General features: G+C 45.7%; 1 protein-coding gene across 1 annotated transcript in view; it reads right to left on the bottom strand.

The window, feature by feature from the left end:
• The window catches only part of DNM2 (dynamin 2), an 84489-nt gene extending 68544 nt beyond the window's left edge, over window positions 1-15945 (bottom strand). The window contains 1 exon segment of the mRNA XM_079114686.1: window positions 15704-15945. Within this exon segment, the coding sequence (XP_078970812.1) occupies window positions 15704-15864 (161 nt within the window). The 5' untranslated portion in view covers window positions 15865-15945.
• Between the last annotated feature and the right edge of the window lie 1041 nt (window positions 15946-16986).

Here is a 16986-nt window from a genome sequence, read left to right as displayed (position 1 = left end):
TATTCTAATTAGGATCCCAGTCTTGTGATTGTACACAATATGGAGTTTCACTGGTCGTGTATTCATATATGAACACAGGAAAGTTATGTCCCATTCATCCTACTCTCTCCTATTCCCATCTCCCCTCCCCTCCCTTCATTCCCCTTTGTCTAATCCAGTGAGCTTCTATTCTTCATTCCCCCACCTCATTGTGTGTTAGCATCCACATATCAAAGAGGATATCTGGCCTTTGTTTTTTGGGGATTGGCTTATTTCACTTAGCAAGATAGTCTCCAGTTCCATTCATTTACCAGCAAATGCTCAGCTTTTTATTTTTTTAGTTTTAGACAGGGTCTCCCTAAATTGCCAAGACTGCCCTTGAACTTGCAATCCTCCTGCCTCAGCATCCCAAATCACTGGGGTTATAGACATGTGCCACCACTCCTGGCATTATTCTGTTACTTCTATTCAACACTGTACTGGAGGTTCTAGGCAGAGCAATTACCTGAAAAAAAGAAAAAACAGGCAGCCAGTTTGGAAATGAGAAGGAAAACAATTTATGGATAAAATTATTATGTCTACATAAAATCCTAAGGAATTATAGGGGGACAAAAAAAGAAATTAACAACTGTTAGAAATAATGAGTTCAGCAAGGTTGCCAAATATAAGATCAATAAACAAAAACTCAGCTGTTATTTTTACACTAGCAATGAATAATCTGGAAATGAAACTAAGAAAATAATTTCACTTAAAATAACACCATAAAAAGCCAGGTGTGGTGGTGCATGCCTGTAATCCCAGCAACTCAAAAGGCTGAGGCAGGAGGATCACAAGTCCAAAGCCAGCCTGAGCAACTCAGTGAGGCCCCAAGCAACTTAGTGAGAATCTTTCTTAAAATAAATAATAAAAAGGGCTGGGGATGTGGCTCAGTGGTTAAGCCCCCCTGGGTTCAATTCTGGCACCAAAAACAAACAAATAAATAAATAAATAAATAAAATTCCACAAAGAATAAAATACTTGAGTCCCAGCTACATAGGAGGCTGAGGAAGGGGAAACACAAGTTCAAGGACAGCCTGAGCAACTTAGCAAAATCCTGTCTCAAAATAAAGTAAAAAGGGCTGAGTGTAGCTCAGTAGTACAGCACTTGTCTAGCATGTGTATAACCTATAGGGAAAAAAAAAAAAAAGAAAATCAGGCTCAGATAGTAACTGAATCTCATACTCATACCTATTCAAAGATTTATCCACTAAAATAAAGTAAGAACAAAAAATTTTTAAAGGAAACAAACATACACAAAGAAAAAATAAAATAGTAATACTTCACACTTTAAAAAAAATATATTTTTAGTTGTAGCTGAACACAATACCTTTATTTTATTTGTCTATTTTTGTGAGGTGCTAAAGATCGAACCCAGTGCCTCATACATGCGAGGCAAGTGGTCCACCACTAACCTACAGCCCCAGACCAAATAGTAATAAATTTAACAAAAGAAGCACAAAAGTTTTATAAAAAAAAAACTAAAACCAAACTATGTTGAAAGAAATTAAAGACCTACTTATAATGATGAGAAAATAAATTTCTGTTGTTTATTAAAAAACAGAAATTAAAGACCTAAATAAATAGAAAAAAACAAAACAAAACCCTTGCATTCATGGGCTGGAAAATTTCATACAATGCCTATGTGGTGCTAGGAATCAAACCGAGGGTCTCATACATGCTAGGCAAGTGCTCTACCACTGAGCCAAATCTCGAGATTTCACATTATTAAGGTAGTAATACTCCCCAAATTGAATCAATGAAATCCCCACCAAAATACCAATGACATCTACAATAATGGATAAGCTGATTCTAAGATTCATATGGAATGCAAGTAACCTAAAACATCCAAAACTGTCTTGAAAAAGACAAAGTAAGAGAATTCACACTTTCTAATTTGAAAACCTACAACAAATCTACAGTAATCAAGACAGTGTGGTACTGGCACAAGGAAAGATACATAGATCAAAGGAACAGAATTGACAGTCAGTTTGGAAATACATTCTTGCACTTATGGCCAAATGATTTTCAACCAAAGGTTTAGGATCATTCAATAAAGAAAGAATAGTCTTTTCAACAAACAGCATTGGGATAATTGGATATCCATTCAAAAAAATGAAAAAGCTGTTCTCTTACCCCACATTATATACACAAAGTATTTCAAAATGGATCAGAGCCAGGCGTGGTGGCACATGCCTGTAACCCCAGCAGCTCAGGAGGTTGAAGTAGGAGGCAACTCAGTGAGACTGTCTCTAAATAAAATACAAAATAGGAGGACTGGGGCTGTGGCTCAGTGGCCCAGTGCTCCTAAATTCAACCCCCGGTACCAAACAAAACTATAGGAGCATCTGGTGGCACACGCCTGCAATCCCAGTGACTGAGAGGCAGAGTCAGGAGAATGCCAAGTTCCCAACCCATCTCAGCAACTTAGTGAAGCCCTATGCAACTTAGTAAAACCCCATCTCAAAATAAAAAAATAAAGCCTTAGGGGTGTAGCTCAGTGGTAATAGAACCCCTATACCATTAAAAAAGAAAAAAAGGAAGAAAGAAAAGAACAGAAAAGCTATATAAAGAGCTTTAACAAATGCCTTAAAATGGATTTTTAAGGGCTGGGGTTGTGGCTCAGTGGTAGAGCATGTGCCTAGCACGTGTGAGGCCCTGGGTTCAATCCTCAGCACCACATAAAATAAATAAATAAATAATATAAAGGTATTGTGTCCACCTACATCAAAAAAATATTTTTTAAAAAATCGATTTTTAGGGCTGGGGAGAGAGCTCAGCTGGTAGAGTGCTTGCCTCACAAGCACAAGGCCCTGAGTTCAATCCCCAGTACCACAAAAAAAAAAAAAAAAGAATAGATTTTTAAAAGAGTTTGAAAAGATATTTCTCCAAAGAAGATACACAATAACTAAAGCATATGAGAAACTCATCATTAGTCATTAAGGAATGAGAGGAATACCACTTGACACCTACTAAGAGGCTAAATGCAAAGATAAACCCAAGCGCTGGCAGGGATATGGAGAAACTGGAGCTGTGACACTGCTGGTGAGAATGTAAACTGATGCATCCACATGGGAAAATAGTATGGCCATTTCTTAAAATGTTGAACATGAGTTACCAGATGATACAGCAATTCTGCTCTTAGGTTTGTGCCCAAGAGAAATATGTACAAAATATTTGTACACAAATATTCATAATAGCATTAGTCTTAATAGGCAAAAGGTAGAAACAATCCAAATGTCCACAAGGGATGAATGGATAAAAAAATGGGTCACAGCCATACAATGGAATATTATTAGGACCTAAGAAAGTAATGAAGCTCTGATACTTACTACAGCATGTTAGAATCTTTAAAACATTTTACATGAAAGAAGCCAGACACTAAAAGTCACATGTTATATGATTCCACTTACATGAAATACCAGAATAGGCCAATTCAGAGGCAGAAAACATATTAGAGGTTGCCAGGAGCCAGGGCTAGTAGTGACTGGTTGCTTAATGGGTATGGGATTCTGGGGAGATGGAAATGTTCTGAAACTAGATAGTGGTGGTGGGAGCACAATTCTGTGAATAAACTCAAAACCACGGAAGAGCATACTGTGAAAAGATGAATTTTATGGTATGTGACTTATATTTCAATAAAAACATGTAACAGCTATGCACGGTGGCACATACCTGTAATGCACCTTTGAGAGATAAAGAAAGAAGAGGGGATTGGGGGAGAGAAAAGAATGATAAAAGGCAAAAATAAGCATTGGGACTCCCCATGTGCCAGCAAAATCTTCTTTAAGATCAAAACTCACTGCTGACCTACACAAACACTCCAAGGAAGGCCCTGATTACAACCTCTCGTCATTCTGTACTCCCAGAGCCTCCCCCCGTTCTGTGGCCCCTATCTTAATTAGAGCTTCCATTTCTTTGTGATGTGTGTCTCCCCCACCTGGCCTAGCTGGATGAAGTGGCTACTGGGTCAGTTTGGTCCCAGCTGGGTGGTGGCCCAGGTCAGAGTTTAGCAGAGCAGGCCACCTTTGCTGGGTAAGTCTTACTTAGTGACTGATGCGTACACCAATCATAAGTGTACACAGAAAGAGAGATGGGTTTCCTGATTACCTATCACAGGCTGGGCACAGTGAGAGACTAGGGCACATACAGGAAGAAGGCCCCACCATTAGTCACTCAACCTCCTTCTCATGGGTGGAGAGAAATAATGTACCAAACAAACAGGTAGAGCAGAAATATAAGTGTTTAAAAAAAATTTAGAGGGCAAGGAGACAGAGTGACAGGGTAGGACATTTGGGCAGAGTGGCCAGGGAAGGTCTCTTGGAGACATTTAAGCACAAGCCTCCTACTGCTGACAAAATGAGCCTAGGGCTACTGAGGGGAAGAGCAGTCTAGGTGGAGGAAGAGCACGTGCAAAGGCCCTGAGGTGGGATGGATCCTGACATGTTTGAGGTCGAGTGCTGCTGAGTTCGATCCCTGGTATCAAATAAATAAATAAATAAATAAATGCTAAAATGTATATTTAAAGGAACTAGACTAGCCAAAGCAACTCAGAGAACAGAAGATTCACACAGCCTGATTTCAGGACTAACCATGAAGCTATAGTAATAAAGAAACGTGGTTTTGGCAAATGGACAAAGGTACAGATCTATGTTAGAGATGAATGCCCAGAAAGGATCCACATAAATCTGGCCAACTGATTTCTGACTGAGGCAATTCAATGGAAAAAGGATGATCTTTTTTAATAAATAGTACTAGAAGAATTGGACATTCCTATGCAAAATAAAACCAAACCAAAATAAAATTTCAACCAACACCTCATAACTCATACAAAAATTAACTCAGGGCTGGGGATGTGGCTCAGTGATAGAATACTTGCTGAGCATGCATGAAGTTCAGGTTTCCATCCCCAGCACCACCACAAAAACAAACAAAATCACTCAGAGACAAAAGCAGTGTTGCACACGTACAGCTGCTCTGGAGGCTAAAGTTAGAGGATCACAGCTCTAGATCAGCCTCAGCAATTTAGCAAGACCCTGTCTCAAAATAAAAAATAAAAAGGGTGAGGGATGGAACTCAGTGGTAACATGCTCTAGGATTTAATCTCTAGTACCACAAAAATAGAAATAAAGAAAGCCTTAAGTAATATAAAGAATAATAAAAGTAAATTAATTAATTAAATAAAAATTAAAAAAAGAAAGCCTGCCCAGAGCTCCCTGGCAGCCTGTGCCAGTCAGTGCCACCAAGCGATGCCACCAAGGCAGATGCTACAGAAGCTGGGCTTCTGTCTGACTGGCTTCCGCCCAGACGACAGGGAACTCAGTGTTGCAAAACCAAAAGACGTACCAACCCAAACCACAGGAAGACTCCCTCAAGCTGAGCTGGTAGCTTGTGGCGTCCACCACAGTTCCCTGGTTTTGATTTATGGGTCCCTAGTACTCCACTGCCCTAAGGTAGAAAAGAACAATCCAAAGGCACCATTCCATAGTGTGCAGGTTTGTGGCCCCGGGGTCAGTTGGGGGCCTCTGAGGTCAGGAAGCTGCCACCCTCTCTCAGCACAGAAGACTGGGCCCCAGGGTCAGCACAGATGGGGCTGTGTCCCCAGTCTGCCTTGGGTGCTTCCTCTGGGACTGGCCTGCTTGTGCCAGGGTGTATCACCCAGTGAGTGGGTGTCACCCCAGCAGGAACTGCTGCTGCCTTCTCAGCTCACCCGCCAGCCTTGCAGCCCTGAAAGACTCTTATCACTGCAAAAATGTGTCATAGGTCTGGATCTTTAGGGTGCCTCCCAATCTTCTGGGCGTGGGGGTGTCACTAGGGTCCTGAACAACTCCTGGGCTCTTGTCCACACCCATCGGTCCACACTTAGTGCATTCAGGTTGACGTGAAGGAGGTCTCTTGTTACAAAGACAGCAGGGGGCCCACACCTTCCATGGTTACCAGGAAGCAGGAGTCAGAGGGGATGGCCCACTGGTAGCTGTATGGGACCCTGCTCACCCCATCTTACAGCCAGAGAAGCCAATAGGATCGGAGCTATATTTTTCCCTTAGCCCAAATATTGTTCTTATTCTTTGTATCAAAAGGGCAAGGCTCAGTCCTTCCCGGAAGGAAGATGTCCTTGCTTCAGGGTCTACCCACACCCCAGGTAGAGTGCGAGCCCCAAAAGGCAAGTCTCAGGGCTGTTGTCTGGCTCCCCTGCTCAATAAATGTGCATTTATTCATTCCATTCTAGTTTCTAGGAACATTTGTTCAAAAGTATATATATAAGCTCCTACAACATGCCAGGGTAGCAAGGAACAAGCAGACCAAAATCCCTGTCCTTGAGGAGCTGATGTTCTGGGAGATCTGGGAGAGCAACAGAACCTGCACTAAATAGCTGCAGGACTGCAAAACTCTCTAAAGAAAATCCACCAGGCAGCCCGCCTGAGAATGGCAGGGGCTTTTCACTGGTTAGGGAAAGGGGATGCCTCTGGGACATGAGATCTGCTAGGGACTGATGAGGGCACAGCAAGTCACAGGGAAATACAGGCAAAGGAAATGCAGATGATGGGAACAGAGTGTGCCTGGGGGTCCTAGGGCAGGCGGGACATGTGGGTGGAGAGTGAGCAAGAGGAGAGGAGAGTTGAGGGCAGGCAGGCAACAGGGCCCGGTGGGTTATGGGAGATCTTGGGTTTGCTTTGAGTGAGGTGGGAGCCATGGAGGGTTCTGAGCAGAGGAGGAATGTAGTGTGGGCACTGACATAGGATATGGGGACACTGTGGAGGACTCTCTAACCTGGGTGGGATCCACTCATCTAATACCAGCAGTGAGGCTGCCACAGCCAGGGTGAGGGTCACATAGCGAGCACTCTCCTACATGTCCAAGTGCATTCTAAATCCTGGGACCACGTGACCAAAAATAGTGCCTGGCACATGGAAAGTGTGCCAAAGACACGAACCTAGACCAGAGGAAAAGGAAGGCTGGAAAATCCAATGAAGCCAGGGATAAATTACAGGCAACCAAGTCAGGGGGTAAGGCCACCCATGAAGGCCAAGGCTCTGGGTTCAAGTCTGCACACTAAAACAACAGTATCCATGGACAAACTCAGTTTCCTCATTGATAAATGTGGGATCAAGCACCAGTCCCAAAGTGGGCAAGGCACCTTGCAGCAGGGCCCAGAGTAGATCACAGTACATTGAGGGTGCTGATGTCTCTCAGTGGGACAGACAAGGTGAATCCCCAATGCTGTCCCCTCCCTGCCTCTATTCCTTACCCCTTGGTGTAGTCAGAATTGCTCCAAGTTGCAGTTGCAAACATACCAATACAGAAAGATCTCTACAGAATGTCCTTTGTTTGGAAACCTAGTTGCTGAATAATATAAGCAAGATGATCCCAGTTCAAGAAAACAAGCCAAAACAGACCCAACCCCTAACAATCCTGCATATTTTCTACTGGTATCAGCACATACATAAATAGACCAGAGGGACTGGGCCCTGTGGCACATGCCTATCGGCATGTACCCTGGTACCAAAATAAATAGATAAATAGATCAACCAACCAACCAGAGGGGTCTGGCAGGACAGACTCGGAACTGACAATGGTTTTCCTACATGAAGCTGAGAGAAAGGGACAGGGAAGGTGCTCTACCTCATCTGTGATGGTTTTGCATTTTGCAAGAAAGCTGTCTTCATGCTCACCTTGCATAATTAAATTTAGGCAAAGCAGGCATCTGATGGGTAGTTTTCTGACCCTCATGTGCCCACTGGTTCCGTCAAGTTACAGGGGCAAGCAGCAGGCCAAGAGTGTGCAGGGACCTCAGTGCCTGCTGTTTCCTCTGCATGAGGTGCTGTTTCCAAGTCTTTCAAGAGCTGATTCAGCTGCAAAACACCCACCTAAGAGCCCCATCTGAAGTGGCCACTGCATCCCCTTTCTCACTCTGACCACCCATTTCACTGCACTTCTCATCCTTCAAACTGTTCTTCCCCTGTTTTTCTATCCATCTTAGTCCCTCTTGGGTCCCCAGCACCTGGCTCAAAGTAGGTATTTAACCCTGCCAGTTGCATTCACACTGGATGACCTTAACAGATCCAGAGAAGCTGGGTGCAGTGGCTCATGTCCATAACTGCAGTTACTCAGGAGGCTGAGGCAGGAGGAGAACAAACTCAAGGTCATCCTGGGCAACTTAGTAAAATAAGTTGTCTCAAAAATAAAAAGATCTGGGGATATAGCTCAGTGGGTGGGTGGGTGGGGGGAGGATCCTGAGAGCCAGAAACTGCTCCATTAGGTGATCCTCCCCCCATCTTCAGTCACAAGTGCCATGCCTACCACTCAGCCCCACTCCCAAGACAGGCCCACACCTGCCCATCCCACTGCCCCCAATAAGGGTCCAGGAGGACACAGACCTGGTCACACTCTAACCTCTATGCTCCTCCTTGTGGAACCTCAGCCCAGTCCTTTCACTCTGGCTTCTATTTCCCTTCCTGTAAAGCAGTGTCTCGCCAGGGGTGCTGGGACCATATAATCAGATTTTACACATAAGTCTCCAGGAAGGACATCTCTACAAATGTCAGCTATTATATCACAACTACTCAACAGTAGATGAAACTAAAATGGTCAACCAGTCCCTGGTTCTTGCTGAGGATGTCTCCACAGGGAAAATTCCCCATCACTCAACAAGACCCTAGTTGCCAAATACTCACAGGAACCTAAAATGTAACCGGAAGCAGGAGTCTTTTCTCTCCTGTGCCATCTCGTGTGGAGGCTTGGCAATTTTTTTCTTTCATCCAGATTGCAGTTAATGCCCTATAAATATCTCATTACTGGCTTGCATTTCTCCAAAGCTTTGACACAATAAGGGCCTAATTACAGCAGTTGGCTTTACCCCAGTAAATTAGGGTTTAGCGGGTACTCCCATTTTTTTCAGTAGTTGGGGAACCTATAATTTCAGCATTCACATTTAAATCGGGCAAAAGTTGGCAGCTGCTGCTCTCAGACGAATGCAAATGCAGAAAGAAATGTGGGGTTCCATTTGGTGACCAATTCCTTCTTTCCCAGTTCTGAAAGGTCTAGAACTATCTACAAGGCCACCTTCCACCCTCACTCAAAATGATCCAGCTTGTTACCAGGGAATTTCAATATCCTGTACATAGGGAGGGCTATTTCTGGACAAACAGCTCTGAAAAACACCTCCACTTGGGACAGCCCAGAGCTGAACTTTGGAGAGATTCGTCTTTCTAGTTATAAACATAAACCCCAAATGAGCAAAAGCAAATCAAACCATCATGGGAGGTAAACCACGGTGGAGGTCAGGGTGGTGTACAACTTTCTAGGCTTTTTAATTTAAAAAACACAACTGTTTTAAACAAGACTGGTGCTGGGCACAATGGCACAGTAATCCCAGTCACCGGGGAGCCTGAGGCTGGAGGATCACAAGTCCAAAGCCAGCCTCAGCAACTTAGCAAGACTCTGTCTCAAAATAAAAAATGAAAAGGGCTGGGGATGCAGCTCAGTGTCACAGCACCCCTAGGTTCAATCTCTAATACTGCTAAAATGTAGGCACATATACATACATACATACATAAATGAACAAGATGGGACCATGCTGCCATTCAGTCTAGAATATAACAAGTCTTCTAAAGCTTTCTGGGTCACTAACTCTTCTTCTAGATCATTCTCAGTGCATTTCATAGTCAGTTGTCTGGACACGTTTGGCCAAATCCTCTATTGTTGGGTGTTTTTGCTCCCAAATTCCCACCACCAGACATAAAACGGGTGTAAATAACACTCACAGCCAAATATTTGTTTGCAGCCATGATGCCCACTTAGAAACAAACCAGCAACAGCCTCCAGCTGGCATTTTCAGGATCTGAGGAACAGGATGTGCATTCTTCTGTGAGTGTGAGCATCTCACAGGTCCTGGTCACAGCTGTACCCCTAAGAACTGTGACACTACTTGGACTAATGGGCACTCAATTCAAGTATGTGCTATCAATGAGGAGTTACTGATATTAACAAAGTGATGATGAGTTCCTTCTCTTTAAGGAAAAAGAACACTGATCATCAAAGTCCTGATCCAGGCTAAAGGCAGATAGCACTCAATAGCAAGATGGCAAAAGGTCTGTTTCTCAAGGATTAGCTCATTTGATTCTCAGGCAACAGAAGACAGAAAGCATCATGATCCTATTTCTCACATGAAGAAACTGCAGCCCAGACAAATGAGGTCACCAAAAGAGTCACACTCCCAGACACCTCTGGACTGTACCCATTCGGGATGGTCCAGGTACTAGAGACCACCTGAGCAAGGGGACTGTATGGCATTTTCAAGATGCAATATGGTTTTCACCAAAAGAAAGGTTAATGGAAATAACAGCCATCATTTCTAAGTGGCTTTGAACACTTAAGATCCACTAAGGTACAAACCAGTCCAAGAGGTGGGTCATGTGCCCTTCAGTATGGCAGGGCTGAGAGCCAATGGCCATCTGGAATACATTTGTCCAGCACTCATCAAGGCAGAGGCAGCAGCCCTCATCTACATCTACATCTCTCTGGAAGGACACATCACCATGACCAAATGTTAATGTAGCTGGAGATGGTGGAGTCCCATTGACAGCAGCTTCTTGTTCAAAGAAAAAGGGCAGAAGGCCACTACATACAGAAGAATCTACTCTAATAAAATAAAGGGAAACCTGAAAATCAGAGGAGAGCACCCTCAAGCTTGCTTGGGACCAGGTTCAGAGAGATAGGAACAGTGTCAAGGGCCACTTTTCCTCTATTCAGATCCCTCCCTGCTCCCAAGACTAGGATGGCCAGCAATCCCACCCCAACTCCTTTGACCTTGTATCTCACTACACTGGCCTCCAGGTACCTAATCTTACCTCAGGGCCTTTGCGCTGGCTGTTTCCACAACCTGGGATGCTCTTCCCTCTGTCTCCACAAGCTTGATTCCTCACCTCCCAGTCCCTACTCAAATGTCACTTGACTCCCTTATTTAAAATATAATCCCCCCACACATTATGATCTCTCCTTTATCCTTTTTTCTGTAAGTGTTATCACCTTGAACCACAGTTTCTCCTTTATCTGCACCTCGCTGGAAGGTCAGCTCCCCAAGCCAGGAGTTTTGGTATCTATATCAGGGCCATGTCCCCAGGCACATAGCAAAATCACTGTGTTAAAAACATTTTTCAATGACTACCTTTTGTTTTAAGCTCTTTCTCTTTGCTAACTCCAAGCACTCTAAATGGTCTCATCTAATCCCCACTCAACCCCAAGAATTTTTGTCTTATTATAACTCCCATTTTAAAAAGGAGTTAAGTTCCTTGCCTAAGGACTCACAAGCATGCAGTGAGAGGTGCCACCCTATGAGGTGAAACAGACCCACCTCGTGTGTTTAACAGTTCCATTTCCTTCACTGAGGAATAGAGGCCCAGAGAGGTAATAAACTCATGATATCAAGCTCAAGGCCATCCAAAACTAGACTCCCAGTCTCCTCCTGCTCCTCACTAGGAAAAAAAAAATTCTGTTGGGCACGATGGTGCACACCTGTAATCTCAGCTACTCCTGAGGCTAAAGAGGGAGGATTCCCAAGTTGAGGCCAGCCTCAGCAATTGGTGAGACCCTGTCTCAAAAAATGAAAGAGCTGGGAATGTAGCTCAGTGGTAGAAAGTCCCTGGGTTCAATCCCCAAAAAGAGAAAAAAGAAAAAAAGAAAAAAATTCCCCAGCTCCTCCCACTTGCCAATTCCTGGCAAGGCCCTGGGTTTAATCCTCAGCATTAAAAAAAAAAAAAAAAAAAAGGAGAAGGCCTTCCCCTCCCCTTAGGTGTACAGGTCTATCTGCTAGTGCAGAGCAGAAAACCAAGGGTCTCAAACTCCAATGTCTCCAATGCCAGAAGGATCCTGGCAAATGTGAAATGAGCCTGGTGAGAGCTAGGGTACAGTGGGGAAGTGGTCACTCCTAGCCTGATGGAGCAGGAGCTGCTGGTTCTGAAATTCAAAGAGCTAGTGCTACACCAGATGCAGGGCCAGCAGAGTGAGGTAGTAATGAGAATGACTGCAGCCATAGGTAGAGGACTAAAGGAATTAATCATTAACTTATCCAGGCCTGGGGGAGAATCCAGTTATTGTCCCTATTTTTTTTCTTTTTCTTTTTCTTTTTTTTTTTGAATACTGGGAGGGAATCCAGGACCTTGCACAGGCTAAGCACACACTATACCACAGCTACACCTCAGCCCTATCACCCCCAATTTACAGTAAAGGAACCTAAGGCCCAGAAAGACAAATCATTTGGCAAAGTCACACAAACATGGTGGATCCCAAGGTCTAAACACCTCTAAAGATGTGGGTTTTCTTCTAGCACTACAGGAATCTAGATTTAATGTGAAATCTACATTTTAAATGTTGATTCCTCTCAGTTCCCAGGGCCAGTGATCTACAACCCCTGGTATAGGGCTGAGGTAACTAGGCCATTCCCACTTGGACTACCATTCTTAGAAAATCCACCAGGAGGAAGCAATGAAACAAAGTAGCCTGTGCTGACCCCTAGGCGCTAGCCTAGCCATAGTGACTCACTTTCACTCACTACTTAAGCCCACCAGATGCCCACTGTATATGCCCAACACACGCCAGGAAGAAACAGGTTCTCAGCTATAGCTCAGTTGGGCCAAATTCAGAAGGAAATGGGGAGTGTAATTCAGAGTGAGGCCCACCTGTGGTCCCCTCCCTAGCAGGGTTTTGTAGCTGAGATGCCTTACCCACATTCCAAAAATAAAAGAATTTAAGCTCTCTGTGCGTACCATGTACCTAAGATCTTTTTACAACTTCAATTTTCAGGCACTGAATTAATGATCTTAACTACTGATGTCTGCATTATAGGATTCTAGGAGACAATCCCATGCTCCGGAGCCACCTCAGTAGTCACTGGCTGGCACCAGGTTGAAGGGACAGGGAGAGGTGGGTGTGAGGAGGCAAGGCAAGGGGCAGAGGGACTGATGGAGGTGGGGAAGGGTCAGAGACTTGAGCCCCCAATCCAAAATCCCAATTCCTCATTGAACAGCCTCAGATAAGAGTGCTTGGCTCAGCTCTCCAAGTCTCAGTTTCCTGCTCTGTAAAATGGGGACCACTGCAGTGCCACTCTCATAACACTTAGATAAAGTTCAATCTAAAAATTAATTTTAAAAAATAAAGTTCAGGGCTGGGGAGATAGCTCAGTCGGTAGAGTGCTTGCCTTGCAAGCACAAGGCCCTGGGTTCAATCCCCAGCACTGCAAAAAAATAAAATAAAATAAAAATAAAGTTCAGTCAGGCACAGTGGTGAACACCTGTAATCCCAGTAGTAGGAGAATCTCAAGTTCAAAGTCAACCTCAGCAATTTATTTAATTTTTTTACACTTTTTTTTTAATTTTTATTTTTACACACTGCATTTTGATTCATTGTACACAAATGGGGTACAACTTTTAATTTCTATGGTTGTACACAACAGCCTTGGCAATTTAGCAAGGCCTAAGCAACTTAGCAAGACCCTGTCTCAAAATTAAAGAAAAAAAAAAAAGAAGTCTAATTCATAACTTGAAAGCATTTTAATTCTGGTTCAATTTTGCCACTGATATAAAAGGAATCAGCTAGAAAAGTAATAGCCCCATCCAAGGAGATCTACTATGTACCAGGCATTGCACTAAGTAAACACTTTTTTTTTTTTTTTTTTTGAGATAGAATCTCACTATGTTGCCCAGCCTGGACTGAGCTCCCAGGCTCAAGGGATCTTCCTGCTGCAGTCTCCCAATTAGCCAGGACTACAGATGCACACCTACCGGCCAGCTAAAACAAGTTCTTTTTAATCCCCCAGTGCTATGGATCAAACCCAGGGTCTCATACACACTGAGCAAGCACTCTACTACAGGGCCATATCCTCAGCCCTTAAAGCAAGCACTTTCAAAGGACCATATCACTATATCCTTGCCACATTCTTTTTGAGGAACCACAGTCCAATTTTTTTTGGGGGGGGGCGCGGAGCTCAATCAAGGCTTGGAGAGGCCAAAACACTTGTGCAAGGTCACAACACAAATGAAAAAGAGTTCTGTAGATGCCCACTGGAAGCCTGGGCAGGAAGGAAGACATCTATTCAGAAGGACCCACAGCCTGGACTTAGTTTCAGACCAGGCCCAACTGCCCCCAACTCCACACCTTTCTGCCACAGTAGACAGCAGATGATGTACCAGAGACAAAGCAGCAAAGGAGAAAATTCCAGCTGATGTGAGAAAAATCCCAAGGCTCTGAGAAGGCAGGGCAGGCCTGAGAGCTGTCAGGCTCTGCTGTGTACCAGCCTGGTGGCCTTGTATGGGTGGCAAATCCTTCCGGGAACCTCCCAGCTCATCTCTAAGGTGGAAGTGACAAAAAAAAAAAAAAAAAAAACCTTGCCACTTGCTCACTGTTGGGATTCAAAACACAGAACCAAGAAGGAGCTTAGCCTGAGACCTGCTGGATGAATGCTATCCCTTAAGACTGATAACAATAATAACAGTAATTATGATGACGATGACAGTGATGAGGATATTATCACTTGGCAGGCACACCATCACAAATGGAGTACTTCCTGGAATGCAGAAGTGGACGCCCATGTGGGAAGCAGAAGGACAAGAAGGAAGGGGGAAGGGGTAAATCAACATCCTTGGTGGCGACAAGGACGTTTCTCATTCATTCACTTCCCAAATCCCAAGAGTGAAATTTGCTGGGAAAAACAGGCTTCTCTGGGCTACCCAAGAAAAGTTACATCCCAGTTACTGCTTCTTTGGCCGGACTAGGCAAGTAGCCCATTCCCAGAGGGCCCCCATTTACAAGCTTTAGCTTGGGGGCTAGCCCTGTGTGCAGGGGTAGGCCCCAGAATGCCCTGAAGTAGACCAGGAAAATACCCCTCCAAGGTCCTGTTTCCATTTGAAAGAGGAAGGGGTTCAAGTCTCACCCTCCTGTCAGCCCCGGCCAGAGAGTCAAGACAGTAATGAGCGGACACCAGGACAAACAGGATTCAATGGCAAGAGAGGAGCCAGCAGACACAAAGTTGAAAAGTCGGCCCTGGAGAATTCAGTCAGTAAGACCTGTAAGACGGTGGAGGGCAGCTAGGGTAATCGGAGGAACTAAGTATTAGTCTGCAAAGGACACAAATGGGCAGACGGACGGCAGCGATCACCCGGGATAGCAGGCCAGACAGCGGGCGAACGCAGGGGGAATGAGGGGTGTGCTGCTGGGTGAGTCTGGACAGATGGATAGCCGAATGGTGGTATTAGGGAGGCATGTCCAAAACGAAAGACAGCCAACCAAACAACGGGGACTGCCCTAGATAAATGAACCGCCAGACCGCAGGGGTCTCCCCCAAAAAACATCTAGGTGGCAGGTTTCATCCCTGATGGAAGGGCAGAAGAACAGGAGGATCTGATCTATCCCTGACACACAGGCAACCAGGTGGCAGAGGTGACCTATGCAAAGTAGGACCAGATACACCGCGGATCTACCGCACGCCACCCAGCCCTTGCGACCACCCCCGGGTCTGCGACCCAGCCGATGCAGAGAACCCTCTGCCCAGGCGTCCCAGAGGGCCCGCCTCCCTGTCCCAGTCGCGGGCACGCAAACGCCGCAGTTACGCCGGCTGCGCAGGGAGCGCCATTCCCGGTACGCCCTCCGCGCCCTAGGCCGCCGCCCTCCCGCAGTCCCAGCCGCGCTCGCTCACCGACCCACGAAGTTCTCGAGCACTGAGCTCTTGCCGGCGCTCTGGCCGCCCACCACAGCGATCTGCGGCAGGTCCAGGTGGCAACTCTGGCCGATGGAGCTGAAAGCGTCCTGCAGCTTGTTGACCAGCGGAATCAGCTCTTCCATTCCGCGGTTGCCCATGGCGCCGGCGGCTCCGGCCCGAGCGCCCGGCGCTCCCCGCCCGCCCCCGACCCTTAACGACCCGGCCCCGCGGCGTCTGTGGCCGTTGCTCCCCGCCCGCCCGGGCCTCGGCGCGACGCCCGCTCCCGGCTCGGCCTCACGGTCGCCGCCTCATCCGGTTCTCAGGCTACATCCGACCTGAGCGACCTCCCGCCCCGGCCTGTGGGCTGCGCCCAAAGCACTCGTGTCGCAGCCAATTGGCCAGACCCGCTGTCACTCCTGAACAGAAGCCAGTGAAAGTGAAGCACGGACCTAGGGTTAAGTAAACCCGCCCCTTAGGGAACATCCCGCAAGTTCATTGGACGAAAGAACTGTCGCTGGTGTTCAAAGGCCAATAGGAGCGGAAACCGAGTTGTCAAAGGGGCAAGGCGGTGTCTCGGGAAAATACACGTTGGATCTGTCCAGTAGAGAAATCTACCGTGTTATTGGTAGGCAGACACGCCAGTCGGGAAACCTGACCAATGATGTTAGGAACCGATCCTAAAACACTGATTTGTCTCCTGACGCTACCTACTTCCCTATAAATTTCCTATTGGCTTATATAAATACCACTTCGTAACTTCGGCCAATAAGGGAACAGAGGGTGGGCTTTAACGTCCGAATCTTAACTCCAATTGGAGACTGTATCTGCCAGTTAAAGTAACTCCGTTCTTACTAGTGATGTTCCTGTTACAGTCTTCTGAAGTGAAGGGTAGGATCCATCGTACTTGACGAGTGGGTGACACCTCGTGGTGGTAGTCGGTGATTGTCACTTGTTTCCGGGGTCTTAAGAAAACTACGAGTCCCAGAATGCATCTTGGCTCCCAGCCCGCAAGCCGGCTTTTGGAGCAGGGTCCCTACACGCTTTGAAGGTGAGTCAGACGACACTGTTGCTTCCTGGGGACAGGTCATAAAGTCACGCCTTTGCAAATATGGTGCCCCCATCTGCTGGTGTCCCGTCTTAATGTGGGAAACGCTCCAACGTTGTTTCTCAGCCTCTTTAATTTTAGCACCTCATGGATATAAAAGCCCAGTGAAACAACGGATCCTTTCACTAATGCAAACGCGTTATTTTTCAGAAAAGTTGGGTGTTCTAGAAGCGAA

The sequence above is a fragment of the Sciurus vulgaris genome (assembly GCF_902686455.1).
Source record: "Sciurus vulgaris genome assembly, chromosome: 16".
Taxonomy (NCBI): domain Eukaryota; kingdom Metazoa; phylum Chordata; class Mammalia; order Rodentia; family Sciuridae; genus Sciurus; species Sciurus vulgaris.
This window is presented reverse-complemented; position numbering and strand designations above follow the sequence as displayed.